Source organism: Schistocerca piceifrons, chromosome 7 (genome assembly GCF_021461385.2).
Source record: "Schistocerca piceifrons isolate TAMUIC-IGC-003096 chromosome 7, iqSchPice1.1, whole genome shotgun sequence".
NCBI lineage: Eukaryota > Metazoa > Arthropoda > Insecta > Orthoptera > Acrididae > Schistocerca > Schistocerca piceifrons.
The window spans coordinates 440,487,311-440,508,883 of record NC_060144.1 but is presented as its reverse complement, the minus strand read 5'-3'; the positions used below and the strand labels follow the sequence as shown (position 1 = coordinate 440,508,883).

The window sequence follows — 21,573 nt, the reverse complement described above, 5'->3', positions numbered from 1 at the left end:
TCTCTTATACTATAAAAGTTTATCGTAGTTTCTACGCCGACATGCCATCCAATTATTAAACTTGAACTGTAGTCTCATCTGTTCATCGAAGCCGCTGCAGACAACTTTATTCGAAGGTGAATATTTAAATGCACCGAAAGTGAGATTTGTTCTATTTGTATTCCTGCATTTAATATTTTCAGAAACTTAAATAGGGACTCCTCCATTTCAGTTTTGAATGAAGTAAGTTTTAGAATACGATTAACATTTTACAGTCATTGACCAAAGTCGTAGGTTTGTTATCTGAATACGAAACTCCAATAACCACAATAAAGAGTTAAAAACTGACCAGTTGCGAATAGGACTTGAGCACTGAGGGTTCCGCCCAAGCTTGATTACGTATATAGACAGTTAATCTATTCCGGGAATCGAGGATCTCGACAATTTTTGCCTGTTATCGACATTGATGCTGGCAATATATTGATCCCGGGGTTCCAAGACTTTCCAGACGTTTTAATTTCAAGTTTGAAGTCGGATAACAAATGACAAAAGAAATATTTTTTTCATGCAATATAATTACAAATTCACAGTTTCATTATTCTTTTCCTTCATTTGTATAGCATAATCATTTCCTGCCAAATTTCATGATTCTACGTCAAAGGGAGTCACCCTGTAGGCTTTAAGGAGTGAGTTTGCAAGTATCAAAGTGTATTACATAAATGGCCATACCGTTTGATTGCATTGAGTTAGCAGCTTAATATTTTTACACTTCAGTAGGTGACATAAATTTTAATTTGATCTTCTACCCGTTCCTGACAAAATGGTTCAAATGGCTCTGAGCACTGTGGTACTTAACATCTGAGGTCATCAGTCCCCTAGAACTTAGAACTACTTAAACCTAACTAACCTAAGGACATCACACACATCCATGCCCGAGGCAGGATTCGAACCTGCGACCGTAGCAGTCGCGCGGTTCCAGACTGAGCGCCTAGAACCGCATGGCCATCACGGCCGGCTCGTTCCTGACAAAAAGGTGTCTTAATATACGAACAGACAGCAGTCTAATAACAAATTAATCTTTTTGTGTGACGTAGTTACAGATTAGCAATTTTCGGATTTTTCCTTTGGTTGTAGTGTGGAACCTTGCTTCTTGCGAAATTTCATGAGACTATGCCAACGGGATGTACTCTGTACGATTTGGTGACGTGAGTTCGCGAGTACCAAAATGTGACATAAATAGCCGTATGTTTCGTGTGCTGTCACTTACAAGCTTGACATTTTTACAAAGGCAAGGGGCCATAGATCTTAATATGCAACACAGATTTCACCTTGATACCTCTACCCGTTCCTGAGATAAATGTTTTGAACACTAGGACAGACAGAAAGAAAGACAGACGAAACGAAGTGATCCTAAAAGACATCCGCTTTTACTGATTGAGGCATGGAATCCTAAAAACGATGGTACAGTTTCCACAGCAAATTCTTAACTGTTTCTTTCCTTTCCATTGTTATCTCCCTTTAAGCCAAGGTGGTCACCTCTGCCCTCGAATAAGATTTCATAGTATTAACCCACAGTATAAACTCAACAAGCAACCAGCTTCTAACAGTCTTCTTGTGTGAACGACATATTGACCATACGCAGTACAGAATGTAGTTTTGCATCATCTGCATAAAACAACTTTTTTAGGCAAATCGGATGACTTGAAATTTCACTCCCCGTGTATATATGGTACGATATGAGTTGTGTGGAGGGACTAGCACTCCATGCTGCGTTGGGCGATACAATATAGATACATATCGGTGTCATATCACTGTACTCCCAGTGTGAACCAGTTAAATCGCTTACATTACGTTTCTATGCACTTCTCCGATGTGGGTTGTTTCTTCATCGTATCGTGTATGGTGTATCGTGTATCATGTGGTATCGTCTCAATGTGAACGGCGACTGAGACGTGTCTACAACGAACTCACGAAATAAGAGTCCTTTTAAGACCTTTAAACGTTATACATTGTCACTACAATAAGCTTAAGCGTAAATAGTCACTCACATTTTCAAAGACACGGAACATTACTGTATTAAACCAAAAATTTTTCATGCGTCTCGATTGCATGTGATATTGTGATGTTGTGGCACACGCTCCCTCTGATTCTTGGGAAATTGCTTCATCTGTATACGGATTCTCTTATTTGTTTCGTTACTGTTTAAGAGAAGACACAAAACTGACGACGTATCTCGTAGCTTATACCTGTCGCCTCTGAGCTTCTGTTAGAGATATTTGATGAATGGCATGTGCTATGTACACTATCTGATCAAAAGAATCTGGACAGCCTTTAGTAAGCGCAATTAACCAGTCAAGTGTCAAGAGAGTCGGACTCGCTAGAATAAAAGGAAGAGCGGCGTATTGTTCTGTCAGTAGAGAAACAGTAAGAGCGGAGTGCGTCGATCAGATGAGCTCAGCGACATCGAATGTAAACTAGTGATTGGATGTCACCTAAGTCTCGGAAACTGACATAAGGCCAGGAGAGCGGTGTGTTGACCACATGCCCCTCTATATCCGCATCCAGTGACGCCTGTGGGCTGAGGATGACACGGCGGCTGGTCAGTTCTGTTGGACCTTCATGGCCTGTACGGGAGGAGTGTAGTTTAGTTTAAGTAACATATCAATCAGGGGCATTTCAACACTTCCAAAGCTCCCCAAGTCGACTGCTGTTGACATAACTGTGAAGTGGAAAAGCGTAGCTAAACCTAAGACTAGGCACACCTCATGTGCTGATAAACAGGGACCGTCGAGCGTTTCAAAGAGTAATTTCAAGAAATCGCGTAAAATCAGCGAAAAAGAACAGCTCGTGAGTTCCAGATAGCTACCAGCAGTCCAGCTACCGCAATGAGAATAGAGTATAAAAAGAATGGAGTATAGTGGCCGAGCAACTCCTCGTAAGCCACATATTCAGTCTTAAGCGACGCTTAAGTTGGGTGTAAAAAGCGATGGCGAGACGCCACCGGCCACAGACGATTAGAAATGGGTGGTTTGGAGTGATGAATCACGCTATGCCCTGAGGCAATTAGTTGGAAGCGTTTGTGTTTGGCGAATGCCTAAAGAACTTACTCGTCATAATGTGTAGAGTCATCAGTGCAGTATGGATGAGGTGGTGATATGGTATGGGAGTGATTCTCGTGGTTACACTGTTGTCCCTTATTACTGTTAAGATAACGCTAAATGTGATTGCCGACGTCCTTGCCGCAGTGGTAATACCAGTTCCCGTCAGATCACCGGAGTTAAACGCTTTCGGGCTGGGTTAGCACTTGGATGGGAGTCCATCCGGTCTGCCGAGCGCTGTTGGCAAGCGGGGTGCACTCAGCCCTTGTGAGGCAAACTGAGGAGCTATTTGATTGAGAAGTAGTGGTTCCGGCCTCGGAAACTGACATACGGCCGGGAGAGCGGTGTGCTGACCACATGTCCCTCCATATCCACATCCAGTGACGCCTGTATGCTGAGGATGAGACGGCGGCCGGTCGGTACCTTTGGGCCATCATGACCTGTTCGGGAGGAGAACGGTAAATGTGGAGGTATATGAACACATTTTGTTTGCTGCGTACAGTACAAGAACAGTTTGGAGATGATGATTGCTTGTATTAGCATGACAGTGCACCCTCTCATGAAGTAGAATCTGTTTGGCAATGCCTTCTAATCAGTAACACCCCTAAACTGGACTGGCCTGCCCAGAGTCCCGACCTGAAACCATTGGAACACCTTTGGGATGAGTTAGAACGTCGACTTCGCTCTAGATACCATGGCCCAACATCACTACCTTCTCTCGTTTCGACTCTTAAGGGAGGACGAGATGCCGTTCCTGCAGACACCTCATTGAAAGTGTCGCCAGCAGGGTTCAAGCCGTTATAAAGCTGGAGGGTGGACGCAACCCACATTAATGGCCACTAATGGATGTCCGGATACTTTTGATCAGAGACTGTACGATCAACGTACCACATGTATGACGTGAACTAAATTTTGTTCTAGGCTTGTCGCTGGTTATCATCGCGATTTCGGCCACTGTGTGCGTGATCACCACGATGTCCCTGTCTGCTATATGCACCAACGGCGAGGTCAAGGGAGGTATGTGTAAACCTTGTTTATAATTCTACTTACAATTGGCTGAGTTTTATCCACGAACTGTTCACAAAAGAGAGTAACTAACTGTAAATTGGTGAGAACGTTACCACTTACTGTATCTTTAAAGCCGGTTTTGAACACAGTTCTTTGTTGCTATGTTTCAGCCGCATTGAGTTATTACTGATTCTGGCGTATTAGTTCTGCTTGTCTTACATATAGACCATCACTGACAACGTTATCAACTGCAGTAAATACATTATCTAAGAAATTCTCCAAAATATGGATGATATGTCAGCCTCTAGTACAGTTCCTACAAATAACGTCGCTCCAGCACAGAAATGCAATCTGATTCTGGACACTGGGCCGATTCCATTCCACTGGCCCGAATCAGCGGCTACCTCATTTATTGGTTCTTGAACAACATTTTCCAACTTTTTTTCAATAAATTCAATCATCATTAATCCCCCCAACAAGGAGTTACAGTCGCTCTGTTCAGAATGAAAAGTCTGTCCTTGACGGAAGTCCTGGAAATCTTACCTGAAATTAAAAAACCAAACAATTTTCTTAATCGATAGGATATTTCGCACGGAGTATTTTAGTTTATTCATTAAGTACGCAAAAAACGTGACCAAAACTACTTGTTTGTTTCAAACATCCGCAATTTCATTATTTGGTCAATTTAAAGAAAAAAAACTGTGCAATTATTCCGTGCGCAGTATCTTGTAGATTAAGAAAATTGTTTTCTTTTTTTTTTACATTTCAAATAAAATTTGCAGACTGCAGCACTTCCGTCATGGACACACCTCACTTGTACACAGCAACTTTAACTCTTCGGTTTGGGGCTTAACAATGATTGAATTTTAAGAAATCAGAAAATGTTGTCCTAGAATAACGTGCAAAAGGATTTACTTTGACTCCTTTAGTTTTTTGCAAAAACAAATCGTAAAGATCGCTAGTTTGGTACGCTGAGTAGAATAAACCCTTACATTCACAAAAGGCACCGATCTTCACCATGTTACAATATAAAATACAAACAAATGATAGTTATTGGCTTTTAAATTCGACGGGTGGACTATGCTTGTCCAGTTCATCAGTTCTCAGATCCATCACGCGACCTTGTACAGCGTAAATATCGTTCGCACATTCTTCTAGCATCCAGGCCTCATTACGACGATTATTCAATAAATACACACTAAATAGCTTCCAACCGACGCTAAAATACTTTGAAATGCATATACTCCAGCTTCATTTTATCTACTCAATGATTCCTCCCAGCCCATTCGTGTTGCCATGATCGTGGGCGCTGATAACCACCATGTTGAGCGCCCTGAACGAACAGCAACCAAAACAGCAATAACCTTGAGCACACACTGATAGAATTGTGTCACTGGCGCTTTCACAGACGCCAACCAGCAATGCGCATCCTCTAACTTGACACCCTATACAGTTCATAGACACATGTAGCAAAAGCCTAACCAGGGTCAGATTACACATTAGTATACTTTGCTATAGCCAACGGCCTTATTCCCGTCAGGTCACCGAAGTTAAGCGCTGTCGGGCCTGGCTAGCACTTAGATGGGTCACCGTACGAGTCTGCCGAGTACTATTGGCAAGCGGGGTGCGGAGCTACTTGACTGGGAAGTAGTTGCACCGGTTACGAAAACTGACAAAGGTGGGAGAGCGGTGTGCTGACCACACGCCGCTCCGTATCCGCATCCGGAGACGCCTTAAAGGCTGAACACGATACGACGGCCGATTGGTACCGTTGGGCCTTCCAAGCCTGTTCAGACGGTGTTTGTTTGTTTGTATTCTTTGCTATACAGGGTGGTCCATTGATCGTGACCGGGCCAAATATCTCACAAAATAAGCGTCAAACGAAAAAACTACAACGAACGAAACTTGTCTAGCTTGAAGGGGGAAACCAGATGGCGCTATGGTTGGCCCGCTAGATGGCTCTGTCATAGGTCAAATGGATATTGTTGTGTTGGCAGAAGAGCCAACACTGTTTTACTAGTGGGGCCCGAAATGCACGCGTTTTAGCTCACGCAGGCTGGCGTGAGGAGGGAAGAACTATACTGACGTGAGGTATGGAACATGACGAGGTACTAGAATTCAGAAAGCGGACGTAATTAGTTTGATACTTAACTTTAATCCATTAATGATGTACGTCGCTCTTGACGGTACATGATTCGCAATATCAATATCAATAGTAACTGAACATGGCGCCTTGCTAGGTCGTAGCAAATGACGTAGCTGAAGGCTATGCTAAACTGTCGTCTCTGCAAATGAGAGCGTATGTAGTCAGTGAACCATCGCTAGCAAAGTCGGCTGTACAACTGGGGCGAGTGCTAGAGAGTCTCTCTAGACTAGACCTGCCGTGTGGCGACGCTCGGTCTGCAATCACTGATAGTGGCGACACGCGGGTCCGACGTATACTAACGGACCGCGGCCGGTTTAAAGGCTACCACCTAGCAAGTGTGGTGTTTGGCGGTGACAACTGCGATTTTTAAAATAGGAACCCCCATCTTTTATTACATATTCGTGTAGTACGTAAAGAAATATGAATGTTTTAGTTGGACCACTTTTTTCGCTTTGTGATAGATGGCGCTGTAATAGTCACAAACATATGGCTCACAACTTTAGACGAACAGTTGGTAACAGGTAGGTTTTTTAAATTAAAATGAAGAACGTAGGTACGTTTGAACATATTATTTCGGTTGTTCCAATGTGATACATGTACCTTTGCGTACTTATCATTTCTGAGAACGCATGCTGTTACAGCGTGATTACCTGTAAATACCACATTAATGCAATAAACGCTCGAAATGATGTCCGTCAACCTCAGTGCATTTGGCAATACGTGTAACGACATTCCTCTCAACAGCGAGTAGTTCGCCTTCCGTAATGTTCGCACACGCATTGACACTGCGCTGACGCATGTTGTCAGGCGTTGTCGGTGGATCACGACAGCAGATATCCTTCAATTTTCCCCACAGAAAGAAATTCGGGGACGTCAGAGCCCGTGAACGTGCGGGCCATGGTATGGTGCATCGACGACCAATCCACATGTCATGAAATATGCTATTCAACACCGCTTCAACCGCACGCGAGCTATGTGCCGGACATCCATCATGTTGGTAGTAACATCGGTAGAACATTACGCAGGAAATCAGCATACATTGCACCATTTAGATGGCCATCGACAAAATGGGAGCCAATTATCCTTCCTCCCATAATGCCGCACCATACATTAACCCGCCAAGGTCGCTGATGTTCCACTTGTCGCAGCCATCGTGGATTTTCCGTTGCCCAATAGTGCATATCATGCCGGTTTACGTTACCGCTGTTGGTGAATGACGCTTCGTCGCAAAATAGAACGTGTGCAAAAAATCTGTTATCTTCCCGTAATTTCTCTTGTGCCCAGTGACAGAACTGTACACGACGTTCAAAGTCGTCTCCATGCAATTCCCGGTGCATAGAAATATGGTACCGGTGCAATCGAAGTTGATGTAGCATTCTCGACACCGACGTTTTTTACATTCCCGATTCTCGTACAATTTTTTTACTGCTGATGTGCGGATTAGCCGTGACAGCAGCTGAAACCCTACTTGGGCATCATCATTTATTGCAAGTCGTAGTTGACTTTTCACATGTGGCTGAACACTTCCTCTTTCCTTAAATAACGTAACTATCTGGCGAACGGTCCGGACACTTGGATGATGTTGTGCAGGATACCGAGCAGCATACATAGCACACGCCACTTGCGAATTTTGATCACAATAGCGATACATCATCACGATATCGACCTTTTCCGCAATTGGTAAACTGTCCTTTTTTTTTTTTTTTTTTTAAAATTTATTGAATTTCAATTCCCCCCGAAGGGGGCGGGCTGGCAGCAGCTTAGTACGCCGCTCTTCAGCCGACAGATTTTGTGACAAAGAGCAAGAGAACAAATAAGAAAAACAACAGGCGATAAAATCGGAGACTTAGAGAGTAACAAGGCGAAAAGAAATCGTGGAACTTAAAACAACAACACAGGGATGATGACGCTAATAAAAATACATACGAAGTAGACAGGGAAAACAATAGACAATTAAAAAAACACGGCGACAGTCTGGATTCTGTTCGCAAAGGAAATAAAATTCACACCGAGCGACAGCATGGTTTCTGTTCGCAACACGAGAAAGACAAATAACACTGAATAGTCACTGGAACACTGCACTAAAAAGTTGGCAAATGTGACACCACAGTCGAGAGCAGGTGGGGGGAAACTGGACAGAAGATGGGAAAACGAAAAAGGGGGGGGAAAGGAGAGTAAAAGCGAAGGGGGGGGGGGGGGAACCGGGAAAGGAGCTGATGGAGGATGAGGACCCATAAGAGGGGTGGGGGGCAGACGCGACAGGGAGGGGGGTAGGCAGAGGAGGGGAATACAAAAGGACTGGGGGGGAGAAGGGAGGTAGGGAGAGGTGTAGTGGGGAGGAAACAGGACGGAAGGGGGGGGAGAAAGGAGCCCAGGGAAAGGACAGAGGAAAGGAGGGGGAGGGAGGATCAGAGTTGATAGGAAGGATAAATGGAGGGAGAGAGGGCATCATCCGGGAGGGGGAGTTGACGGAAGCCACCTTGGGAAAGGAGATGGAGGGTGTAGAGATGGAGGGTAGGGGGGACACAACGGTGAAGACGGGGCAGGGGGCGAGGATGGGAGAGGAGAGGAGCAACCAGGGGGTGAGGGGGTTCAAGACGGCGGGAGGTGTAGAGGATGCGGATATGTTCGAGGAAGAGGAGCAGATGGGGGAAAGGAATGAGATCATAGAGGAGCCGCGTGGGGGACGGGAGGCGGATACGGAAGGCGAGGCGGAGTGCATGACGCTCAAGGATCTGGAGGGACTGATAGAATTTGGGGGGGGCAGATATCCAGGCAGGACTGGCATAACAGAGGATGGGACGGATTAAGGATTTGTAGGTGTGGAGGATGGTAGAGGGGTGCAACCCCCATGTCCGGCCAGAGAGGAGTTTGAGGAGGCGGAGGCGGTTGTGGGCTTTGGATTGGATGGATCGGAGATGAGGGATCCAGGTGAGGTGACGGTCAATGGTGAGGCCAAGGTAGGTGAGGGTGGGGGTGAGACGGACAGGACGTGCGCAGACAGTAAGGGAGAAATCCAGGAGCCGGAAGGAGCGAGTGGTACGACCTACGATGATTGCCTGGGTCTTGGAAGGATTGAGTTTCAGGAGCCATTGGTTACACCATGCAGCAAAAAGGTCAAGGTGATTCTGGAGAAGGCGTTGGGACCGTTGGAGGGTAGGAGCGAGGGCGAGGAATGCGGTGTCATCAGCATATTGCAAGAGGTGCACTGGAGGGGGGGGTTGGGGCATATCTGCTGTGTACAGGAGGTAGAGGAGAGGGGAGAGGACAGAGCCCTGGGGCACACCGGCAGAGGGGTAGAAGGTGCGGGAATTGGCATGATGGATGGTAACGTAGGAGGGGCGGCGGGAGAGGAAGGAGGCCACCAGACGGATGTAGTTGATAGGAAGGGCGTAGGTTTGGAGTTTAAACAGGAGACCGGGATGCCAGACACGGTCGTAGGCCTTTTCAAGGTCAAGTGAGACAAAAATGGCGGAGCGACGGGAGTTAAGCTGGAGGGAGAGGAGATGAGTGAGGCGGAGGAGTTGGTCATCAGCAGAGAAGGAAGGTCGAAAGCCACATTGGGTGTTTGGGAGGAGGTGGTTTTGGTGGAGGTGGAGATGGATGCGCCGGGAAAGGATGGATTCCAAGAGCTTGCTGAACACCGACGTGAGACAGATAGGACGATAGGAAGAGGCATCAGATGGAGGCTTATTGGGTTTGGAGAACATCAGGATACGGGAGGTTCTCCACAGGTCGGGATAGAAGCCAGTGGCAAGGATGACATTGTAGAGGGCGGCAAGGAGGGAAAGGAAGGAGGGAGGGCAGTGTTTGAGGTGGCGGTAGGTAACGCAGTCGTGGCCGGGAGCAGTGTTGCGTTTAGTGCGGAGTGTGAGGCTGATGTCCTGTGTAGTGATGGGAGTGTTAAGTGCAGATGGTGGGGTGTGGCCCAAGTACTGGAAGCTAGGAGCAAGGGGAGGAACAGAGGTATTCGTACGGTCCATGACATCAGGGAAGAGGGAATAATCAAAGTGGGGATCATCTGGGATGGAAAAAACATCAGAGAGGTGGGAGGCAAAGTGGTTGGCCTTACTGAGGTTGTCAGGAAAGGGACGGTCATTAAGGAGGAGAGGGTACTGGGGGGTGGGGCGGTTCCCAGTAAGGCGGTGGAAAGCAGACCAATACTTGGAAGAGTTGACGGGGAGCGTGGTGTTGAGGTGGGTACATGTCTGGCGCCAGGCTCGGCGTTTCTTCGCAACAAGCAGGTTGCGGATGTGTCGCTGTAATTGCCGGTGGCGGGTAAGTGTATCCCGGTCACGAGTGCGGAGAAAAGAGCGGTAGAGGCGGCGGGACTCCCGAAGGAGAAGGACGGCCTGTGGAGGCAGGGCGGGGCGGTGAGGGTGGACGGCTTTGGTGGGGATATGGGTGGCGACGGCGTCAGACAAGGTCTGGTGCAGGAAGGCAGCAGTGCGAGAGATGTCATCAGGAGACTGGAGGGTAAGGTCGTGGCTGTCAACCTGGGTGTGAATGGAATCCCGGTAGGCATCCCAGTTGGCACGGGAGTAATCATGGACAAGTTTAGGAGGGACGTCAGGGCGAGGAGCGTGGCGGGGATGGCGACCGTTAGAGATAGTGAGGAGGACAGGAGCATGGTCACTGCCAATGAGGTCAAGGACATCCGCGGTGATGCGCCCAAGGAGGTTGGGAGAGGCAAGGACTACATCAGGAGTGGTGTTGGATTCGGGCCGGGTGTGCTGGGGCAGGGGAACCAGGTCTCCCTGGAGAGTGGTGAGAAACTGATGCCACCGCCGGAGGTCGGCAGGATCGCGGCTGTGGATATTGAGGTCGGCGGCAATCACGTAGGTGGAGAAGGTGCGGTCAATGTGGGCCAGGAAATCATACGGGATGGGGGTGCAAGGGCGGACATAAATGGTGGCACAGGTGATGGTAAGGGCGGGGAAGAAGAGGCTGAGGGTGAGATGCTCGGCAGGATTGTTAAGGAGAGGTTGGGGCCGGACAGGGAGGTGCTTGAGGTGGCCTATAGCAACTCCGCCACGTGCCAGAGGGTACGGGTTATCGGTACGATGTAGGGTGTAAGGGGCAGTGGAGACGGAGATACGGGGCTGAAGGAAGGTTTCATTGAGGACGAAGGCATCCACGCGGTGCTGACGTAGGGTGTGGAGAAAGAGGAGTTTGTGGGTGGGCAGGGAGCGAATGTTGTGGTACAGGATACGGTACGGTTGTTGTACCATGGGAGTGGAGAGTTAGACGAGGGTGGTGAGCGGGGTGAAGGTGAAGTGGGCCTGGTTGTGGGAGTAAGTGGCATAGGTGGTAAGATGGAAGATGGAACGGGCAGCGAGGGCGATTTGGGAAAGAGTGTGGGAGCGCTGGAAGGGGTGGATGTTTTGGAGCACAATGGTGGTGAAACGGATGATGTCCTCAGCAGTAGGGGGAGGGCGGAGCGAGTTGTTGGGGTGGATGGGGTCATCAACAGGACGGACAGGGACGGTGAGCTCAGGGGTTACTGGTGGAGGACTGTCCATTTTAACACGGGTAGTGTATCACGAAGCAAATACCGTCCGCACTGCCGGAATGCTACGTGACACCACGTATTCATACGTTTGTGACTATTACAGTGCCATCTATCACAAAGCGAAAAAAGTGATCCAACTAAAACATTCATATTTCTGTACGTACTACCCAAATATGTAATAAAAATGGGGGTTCCTATTTAAAAAAACGCAGTTGATATCCGTTTGACCTATGGCAGCGCCATCTAGCGGGCCAACAATAGCGCCGTCTGGTTTCCCCCTTCAAGCTATAACAAGTTTCGTTCTTTGTATTTTTTCGTTTGACGCTTATTTCGTGAGATATTTGGCCCGGTCACTGTCAATGGACCACCCTGTATACAGTCCCTTTCATAGTTTCAAATGGCTCTGAGCACTATGGGACTCAACTGCTGAGGTCATTAGTCCCCTAGAACTTAGAACTAGTTAAACCTAACAAACCTAAGGACATCACAAACATCCATGCCCGAGGCAGGATTCGAACCTGCGACCGTAGCGGTCTTGCGGTTCCAGACTGCAGCGCCTTTAACCACACGGCCACTTCCGCCGGCCTTTGATAGTTTACTAAATATTCTGTGAATAATAAACTTAATTCGAAAAAAGATAAATAAACAATTCTGTATAATTATTCTGACTTTATAAGTACTTATTGTATATCATTGTATACACCGGCTGTATTACATAAACAAAAAGACATTAGTAAAGTATGTAGTAATTGTCTTCACTAGATGGGTGTAGTCATAGGCTATCATTACGTTACAAGGGTTTTATTAACACTTGAATCTCTCACTGTATGATCCCAAAACTCTGTTGAGTTCTGTTTCAGCTACATTTCGTGTCATATCAAGTTTCCTCAGCTTTGTGTCTTGTGCTTATGTGATATTGTATCGTAATCTTTAATTATTGTGCTGGTTCTTTCTATGGCGATATTTCTCTCTCTCTCTCTCTCTCTCTCTCTCTCTGTGTGTGTGTGTGTGTGTGTGTGTGTGTGTGTGTGTGTTATATTTGTACAAAGTTTTTGGTGGTATTACTCAATAAACCTTAGCCAAATGCCAAAAAAAATGAATCACGTTCCTGTGTCCCGCCACAGGTGGTATCTACTTCATCATCTCTCGGTCTCTGGGCCCCGAATTCGGTGCTAGCGTAGGCATCGTTTTCGCCTTCGCCAATGCCGTCGCCGCGTCCATGAACACCATCGGCTTCTGCAACTCTGTCGGCGACTGGCTCGATGAGTACAACAAAAAAATCGTAGATGGCGATGTCAACGACGTTCGTATCATTGGTGTCTCTGCCATTGCCGTCATGATCATCATATGCGCCGTCGGTATGGAATGGGAATCCAAGGTAAGCACATTACACGTACTCTGTCGACAACACAAAATGTCACTAAATTTTCATACAGCGTACTTCCTATCCAGGTAGCCTTTGTGCTAGCGCGCGATATACGAGGGTCGTTCGATAATTAATGCCACAATTTTTTTACAGCCGTTAATGCAGGCTGGGCAAAATAAAACAGACCCAAAAATGTTTATTACGACTGACACGTTGATGAACAGGAGACTTGCCCATCACAAAAAAATGCTGGAAACTGTGATTTTGCTGCAACAACCCGTTGAAGCCACATGTTTGCGCGTGCCTAACTCCCGCATGCTCTGTCTAGAGTACTTCGCTGTGTCATTGTGTTCCAGCGAGTGAGAGGAGCAGCCGCTTAATGACCGGTTGAATGATAGAAAAAATGGTGCACATGATAAAACAGTGCGTGTTAATTATCGAGCGTTATCCAAACACAAATCGAGGAAAAGGTGTGAAGATCTCCTTGCGTAAGAGTTTCAGACTGGAAGTGTTTTGGTAAACCTCCAGCAAAGTCAGCAATGTACGAGGTGCATTCAAGTTCTAAGGCCTCCGATTTTTTTTCTCCGTACTGGAAAGAGATAGAAACATGCGCATTGTTTTAAAATGAGGCCGCGTTCATTGTCAATACGTCCCAGAGATGGCAACACCGTACGGCAGATGGAATTTTACCGCCAGCGGCGAGAATGAGAACTGTTTTAAATACTTAAAATGGCGACGTTTTCCTTACTTGAACAGCGTGCAATCATTCGTTTTCTGAATTTCCGTGGTGCGACAGTTGAAGGAGACATGTGGTGATGGAGTTATGGATGTGTCGAAAGTGCGTTCGTGGGTGCAACAGTTTAATGAAGGCAGAACATCGTGTGACAACAAACCGAAACAACCTCGGGCTTGCACAAGCCGGTCTGACGACATGATCGAGAAAGTGGAGAGAATTGTTTTGGGGGATCGCCGAATGACTGTTGAATAGATCGCCTCCAGAGTTGGCATTTCTGTGGGTTCTGTGCACACAATCCTGCATGACGACCTGAAAATGCGAAAAGTGTCATCCAGGTGGGTGCCATGAATGAATGCTGACGGACGACCACATGGCTGCCCGTGTGGCATGTTGCCAAGCAATGTCGATGCGCAACGACAGCATGAATGGGACTTTCTTTTCGTCGGTTGTGACAATGGATGAGACGTGGATGCCATTTTTCAATCCAGAAACAAAACGCCAGTGAGCTCAATGGAAGCACACAGATTCATCGCCACCAAAAAAATTTCGGATAACCGCCAGTGCTGAAAAAATGATGGTGTCCATGTTCTGGGACAGCGAGGGCGTAATCCTTACCCATTGCGTTCCAAAGGGCACTACGGTAACAGGTGCATCCTACTAAAATGTTTTGAAGAACAAATTCCTTCCTGCACTGCATCAAAAACGTCCAGGAAGGGCTGCGCATGTGCTGTTTCACCAAGACAACGCACCCGCACATCGAGCTAACGTTACGCAACAGTTTCTTCGTGATAACAACTTTGAAGTGATTCCTCATGCTCCCTACTCACCTGACCTGGCTCCTAGTGACTTTTGGCTTTTTCCAACAATGAAAGACACTCTCAATGGCCGCACATTCACCAGCCGTGCTGCTATTGCCTAAGTGATTTTCCAGTGGTCAAAACAGACTCCTAAAGAAGCCTTCGCCGCTGCCATGGAATCATGGCGTCAGCGTTGTGAAAAATGTGTACGTCTGCAGGGCGATTACGTCGAGAAGTAACGCCAGTTTCATCGATTTCGGGTGAGTAGTTAATTAGAAAAAAAATCGGAGGCCTTAGAACTTGAACGCACCTCGTAGTATTTAGAGGAAGAATGGCGCGAAACATGCTCTTTAGCGAATAAAAGCCGTAACAATCCAAAAACAGTTCGAATGAAATAACAATACCCGTAGCTGCATACAGGCGTTGATATAAGTCAACGGGGACAGTTGAATATGTGTGCCCCGACCGGGACTCGAACCCAGGATCTCCTTCTTACATGGCAGACTCTCTATCCATTTTTTTTTTTCAAGTTGATCTCATTTTTTCTGTATTATTCGTTGAATTTGTTCGGGGCGGACGTCCGATGACACACATTCAGGTTCTTCGTTGATCCATTCACTCAGTTTATTATTATTATTGCAGAAGGTAAGTAACCCTCTGTCCGAACACGCTGAGCTACCGTGCCGGCATGAAATCAATACGGAGAGTTGAAAATATGTGCCCGACAGGGCTTTCATTTTGTTCGTAACTGATCGTTGTATTTGTTCAGGGTCGGCCGTCCTACGACACTTGTTGAAGTTCTTCGTTAATACATTAACCCAGTTTTTTTTATTATAGAGGGCAGCTAACCCTCTGACGGAACATGCTAAGATATCGTGCCGGTATCCATCTGAGCCACCGAGGACACAGGGGATAGTGCGACTGCAGGGACTTACCTCTGGCACGCCTGCCGTGAGACCCGCATTCCCAACTTATTGCCCCACACTATATTCATAATGCCCCTACCCATTACTCACGGCTTTTTGCCGATTCCCGAAAGAGTTCGGGCACTGTTTGTGCATCCGCACAGAAGAAGATGGTCAAATAGCCGGTGAGCCTTGCCATTAAAATTGCTGCACCAAGAAGAAATGCAGATGATAAATGGGTATTCATTGGACAAACATATTATACTAGAACTGACATGTGATTACATTTTCACACAATTTGGGTGTAAACATCCTGAGAGATCAGTGCCCAGAACAACCACGTCTGACCGTAATAACGGCCCTGATACGCCTGGGCATTGAGTCAAACAGAACTTGGATGGCGTGTACAGGTACAGCTGCGCATGCTGCAGCTTCAACACGATACCACAGTTCATCAAGAGTAGTGACTGGCGAATTGCGACGAGCCAGTTGCTCGGCCACCATTGACCAGACGTTTTCAATTGGTGAGAGATCTGGAGAATGTGCTAGCCAGGGCAGCAGTCGAACATTTTCTGTATCCAGAAAGGCCCGTACAGAACCTGCAACATGCGATGGTGCATTATCCTGCTGAAATGTAGGGTTTCACAGGGATCGAATGAAGGGTAGAGCCACGGGTCGTAACACATCTGAAATGTAATGTGCACTGTTCAAAGTACCGTCAATGCGAACAAGAGTTGACCGAGACGTGTAAACAATGGCACCCAATACCATCACACACGGTGATACGCCAGTATGGCAATGACGAATACACGCTTCCAATGTGCGTTCACCGCGATGTCGCCAAACACGGATGCGACCATCATGATGATGTAAACAGAATCTGGATTCATCCGAAAAAATGACGTTTTGCCATTCGTGCACCCAGGTTCGTCGTTGAATACACCATCGCAGGCGCTCCTCTCTGTGATGCAGCGTCAATGGTAACCGCAGCCATGGTCTCCGAGCTGACAGTCCATGCTGCTGCAAACGTCGTCGAACTGTTCGTGAAGATGGTTGTTGTCTTGCAAACGCCCCCATCTGTTGACTCAGGGATCGAGACTTGGCTGCACGATCCATTACAGTCGTGCGGATAAGATGCCTGTCATCTCGATTGCTGGTGATACGAGGCCGTTGGGATCCAGCACGGCGTTCCGTATTACCCCCCTGAACCCACCGATTCCATATTCTGCTAACAGTCATTGGATCTCGACCAACACGAACAGCAATGTCGCGATACGATAAACCGCAATCGCGATAGGCTACAACCCGACCTTTATCAAAGTCGGAAACGTGATGGTACGCATTTCTCCTTCTTACACGAGGCATCACAACGTTTCACCAGGCAACGCCGGTCAACTGCTGTTTGTGTATGAGATATCGGTTGGAAACTTTCCTCATGTCAGCACGTTGTAGACTAACCTTGTGTGAATGCTCTGAAAAGCTAATCATTTGCATATCACAGCATCTTCTTCATGTCGATTAAATTTCGCGTCTGTAGCACGTCATCTTCGTTTTGTAGCAATTTTAATGGCCAGTAGTGTACTTAAACCTAATTAACCCAAGGACATCATACACATCCATGCCCGAGACAGGATTCGAACCTGCGACCGTAGCAGCAGCGCGGTTCCAGACTGAAGTGCCTAGATCCGCTCGGCCACAGCGGCCAGCCATACATGTCCTTTCAGTAAGATGGCGTAAGACCGGCGCATTGAAATCACATTATATTGAAAGATAGGGTCTTCTTGCCGTATGGGTGCGGAATAACATAGTGTATTGGAATTCTGAGTAAAACCAACCTGCTAAAAGAAAAAAATGTGTTGCATTAACTATTGAACGCCCCTCGCTCTGATGTAATGTTGTTCAGTAAACCATTTTCAGTCATGAATAGAAATATCTGCACTCATACCCGTTACAACCTGTATAGCGAAATGTTGTTTCAGATGCTTCAGATCTGATGTTTCTTCTGCATGTGTCCCAAGTTTCGAACAATTCCTAAATATGACAAAGCCGTAGTGAATCATCGAAATGGCGTCTAGCAAATTGGTGTGGAAAAACAGACAGTAGTGAAAATCAGTAAACGTTCGTGCAGTGTATAGTAGTGATGTTGTTGATAGGAGTACTTGGGCGATGGTAAAGAGAGTTTAAAGCGTCAGTAAGAGCAGACAACGAGCTCCATGATCGGCCACTTTGTGGATGTCCTGTCACAGTCGCTGCTTCTGCCATGGTGAATCGCGTGGACGCCATTATGCATGCAGACCGCCGCATCACGAGTCGTCGGTTGGTTCTGCAGCTATCAGTGAGCACTGGAAGTGCATGTGCTATGACTGAGTCTCTCGGATATTAACAGTTTGCTTGAGATGATTTCCTCGAATGCCCACAACAGATAACGAAATTCAAAGAAAAACCATTTCATCTGAACAGCTGGAGTTACTTGAGGCCAATGGAAAGTTGCTTCTGTCGCGGATCGTTACAGATGACGAACCCTGGGTGCGTCACTAGCACGAGACAAAAAGAGTCACTAGAGTGGCACCTGCTCCGCAGTCACCAAAAGAAAGTAATGATGCCATTTTTTGGGATAGTGATGGTGTCATTCTCGTGGATGTGTTGCCAAAAAAGTCAACCGTTAATTCAGAGGTCTATGCGAGGACTGAACAAACTCAACAGACGTGTTCGATCTGACAACAATCCAAACGAAATCTTGCTCTAACACAGCTGTGGACTCCCGTACACAAGTCTCAGATCCCAGAAACACGTTGCCAAATTGTGCTAGACATCATTACCTCATCCACTCTATAGTCCAGATCTGGCGTCCACCGACTTCAGCTTTTTTTTTTCCCTCAACTCAAGGATTCTCTGCGTGGGACTCAATTTGAAAATGATGTGAGCGTAGTTCATACAGTGAGAACACGGCCACGGGCACGCAAAAAGAGCTTTTACAGACAGGGAATACAAGAGTCAGGGAATAGAGCATGGCGGGAACTACGTAGAAAAACAGTAGATATAAAAATACGTTAATTGAATTTGTCACTAGAGTCTAATTTTTAAGGATAAATATGTTCCGATGAAAAATTTGGGGGCATTGATTCATAAAAGATGCCAATGGAAGAATGTTAACAGAAGATCAAAAAATTGGAAGAAGATGGATGGAATACTTCAGAGAATTACTAAACTCTGATGAACCAACCGAACTACTTGACTTTGATGAACCAGTAACAGTAGACCCTGAATATCCTCCACCCACCATTGAAGAGAGAAGGAATCAGATTAAAAACCTTAAGAATGGTAAAAGTCCAGGTGAGGACGGTATTCCTGCTGAACTTCTCAAGGCTGGAGACGAAATCCTCTGTTTCAAAATCCACAAGCTAATCGAGCAAATTTGGGTAAAACATGAAATACCAGAGGAATGGAAGGTAGCTGTGATATGCCCCATATATAAAAAGAAAGACAAATCCGTATGTGACAACTACAGGGGCATAGCGCTACTCAACACCTGTTATCAGATCTTCTCCAGCTGCCTATTAGAACGAATAAAACCTATAGCAACAGACATAATTGGAGAATACCAAGGTGGTTTCCAGGCAGGGCGATCAACCACGGACCAGATTTTTGTCCTAAAACAGGTCTGTGAAAAAATGTACGAATACGGACGAGAGATACATCTCCTGTTTGTAGACTTCAAGAAGGCTTACGACAGTATACATAGACCTAGCCTGATTAGAACTATGACAGAGTTTGGTATACCAAAGAAGTTGGTCAAACTGGTAGAGGTATGCCTAAATGACACAAAACTTAAGGTTAAGGTAGGCAATCAGATGACAGAAAGCTTCGAAGTTGTAACAGGATTACGCCAAGGATATGGGCTATCACCTGTCCTCTTCAATCTGGCACTTGAGAAGGTAATGCGGGATTTCAACAAAGCAAACATCAAGGCATTCAAATTGGTAATGAACACATTACATATCTTGCCTATGCGGACAACATTGCACTATTAGCATGCACACAAGAAGATCTGAAGAGAAGTATCCAGACCTTGGAGTTATTGGCAGCTAGGATCGGTCTACAAATTAGCTCTGAAAAGACAGAGTATATGACCATAGGAAGAAAGATCCAGAACTCTCAAGATTTAATTGTGAACAACACCAGGTATAAACATGTAAAAGAGTTCAAATACCTTGGATCATTTTTTACAGAAGTAACATCAACTGAAGCAGAGATAAAAGCACGACTGCAGGCGGGAAACAGATACTATCATTCTCTAGACCCTATATTAAAATGTAGAAGTGTCTCGCAACAACTAAAGCTACGGTTGTATAAGACATTAATAATTCCAGTAGTACTTTATGGCTCTCAAAGCTGGAGCACTCGAAAACAAGACCTTAAGCGACTGCTAACATTTGAAAGGAAAGTCCTCAGGAAAATGTTTGGACCAGTCAGAGAGCAGACTACTGGAGAATGGAGAAGACGCCATAACACTGAATTAGAAGAGCTGTACAAGGAGCCTAACATATTGGGAGTGATGAGAAGCAAAAGACTGCAATGGGCTGGACATGTTGTTAGAATGGAGGCAACAAGATGGCCCAAAATCACAATGGACTGGATCCCGTCAGGCAGCAGACCAGTGGGAAGACCTAGAAAGAGGTGGATCGATGGAGTGAGAGAAGACCTGTTGCAGCTGGGAGTCACGGAAAACTGGAGACAGATAGCAGAAGACAGAGACGGATGGAGAGCTGTAACTGTGGTGGCGCGCGGTCCTCTGGGCCTGATCGCGTGAAGAAGAAGAAGAAGATTATTTATTGAACGTCCTTCATACAAACGGATAGACTCAATCGAAAATTATGAAATGGCAAGAATATGAGCTTTCCAGGGAGCTGATACAGAAAACTCTTTCAATAAGTTTTATATTATCCACTGTAAATAGCTGGTGAAAGCCTGCGACTGTATAAACAATGGTTTTGCTCTTTATGAAAGTATTTGTTTTCTTACGACGCGTTTAGGAAAGAATGCCCATAATCAAGTGCGTTTTTTCTTGTATTATGACATTTTACACATACGTTATATCAAACGAAAGAATGAACTGAAAATGCAAATTTTCATAAATCCCGTCGCGAAGAAAATACAGGATTATCGTGAATGGCAACAAACGTTATTTCATAACGAATATAACCAATACAAATTGTACTCTCAGCGTGGTGAAATGTCCAATCCTATCGATCTGGGATCGAGACTGAGAGCCTACTTACTCGGATTTTTTGTAAGGGGATTTCCAGTTCCAGCATTTGCTTTACATCCTAGAAACCTCGGTCAGAACCGTAGATTGTCAGTACTTCTGATTGTTTTGATATGGCCCTCCACGAATTCCTCTCCTGTGCTAAACTTTTCCTCTCAGACTAGCACTGGCAAACTATGTCCTCAAATATTCGCGGGATGTATTCCAATCTCTTTCTTCATTCACACCTTCCCTCGTCAATTCTGAGGAGAACCATCTCACTTCTTACCTTTTCAGTCCACCTAATTTTCAACATTCTTCTGTAGCGCCACATTTCAAATGCTTCGATTCTCTTCTGTTCCGGTTTTCCCACTGCCCATGTGTCACTGCCATACAATGATGTACTCCAAACGTACATTCTCGGAAATTTATTCCTCAAATCAGGACTTCTGTTTGGTACTAATAGACTTCTCTTGGCGAGGAATGCCATTTTCGCCAGTACTAGTCTGTTTTTTGTGCCATCCTTGCTCCGACCATCTTGGGTTGTTTTGCTACCTAGGTAGCAGTATTCCTTAACTTCGTCTACTTCGTGATCCCCAATTCTGATGTTACGTTTCTCGCTGTTCTCGTTTTTGCTGCATCTCATCACTTCCGTTTATCTTCAATTTACTTTCAGTCCATATTCTTCACTCATTAGACTGTTCGTGTCATTCAACAGATCCTGTAATTCTTCTTCACTTTCACAGAGGATAGGAATGTCATCAGCGAATCTTAAGGTTGA

General features: G+C 46.0%; 1 protein-coding gene across 1 annotated transcript in view; it reads left to right on the top strand.

Annotated features, from left to right (window-relative positions):
• The window catches only part of LOC124804991 (bumetanide-sensitive sodium-(potassium)-chloride cotransporter), a 309,377-nt gene that overhangs the window by 185,544 nt on the left and 102,260 nt on the right, over positions 1-21,573 (top strand). Inside the window, exons 4-5 of the mRNA XM_047265384.1 lie at positions 3,999-4,094; positions 12,868-13,121. Of these exons, the coding sequence (XP_047121340.1) occupies positions 3,999-4,094; positions 12,868-13,121 (350 nt within the window). The remainder of the gene's footprint in view (positions 1-3,998; positions 4,095-12,867; positions 13,122-21,573) is intronic.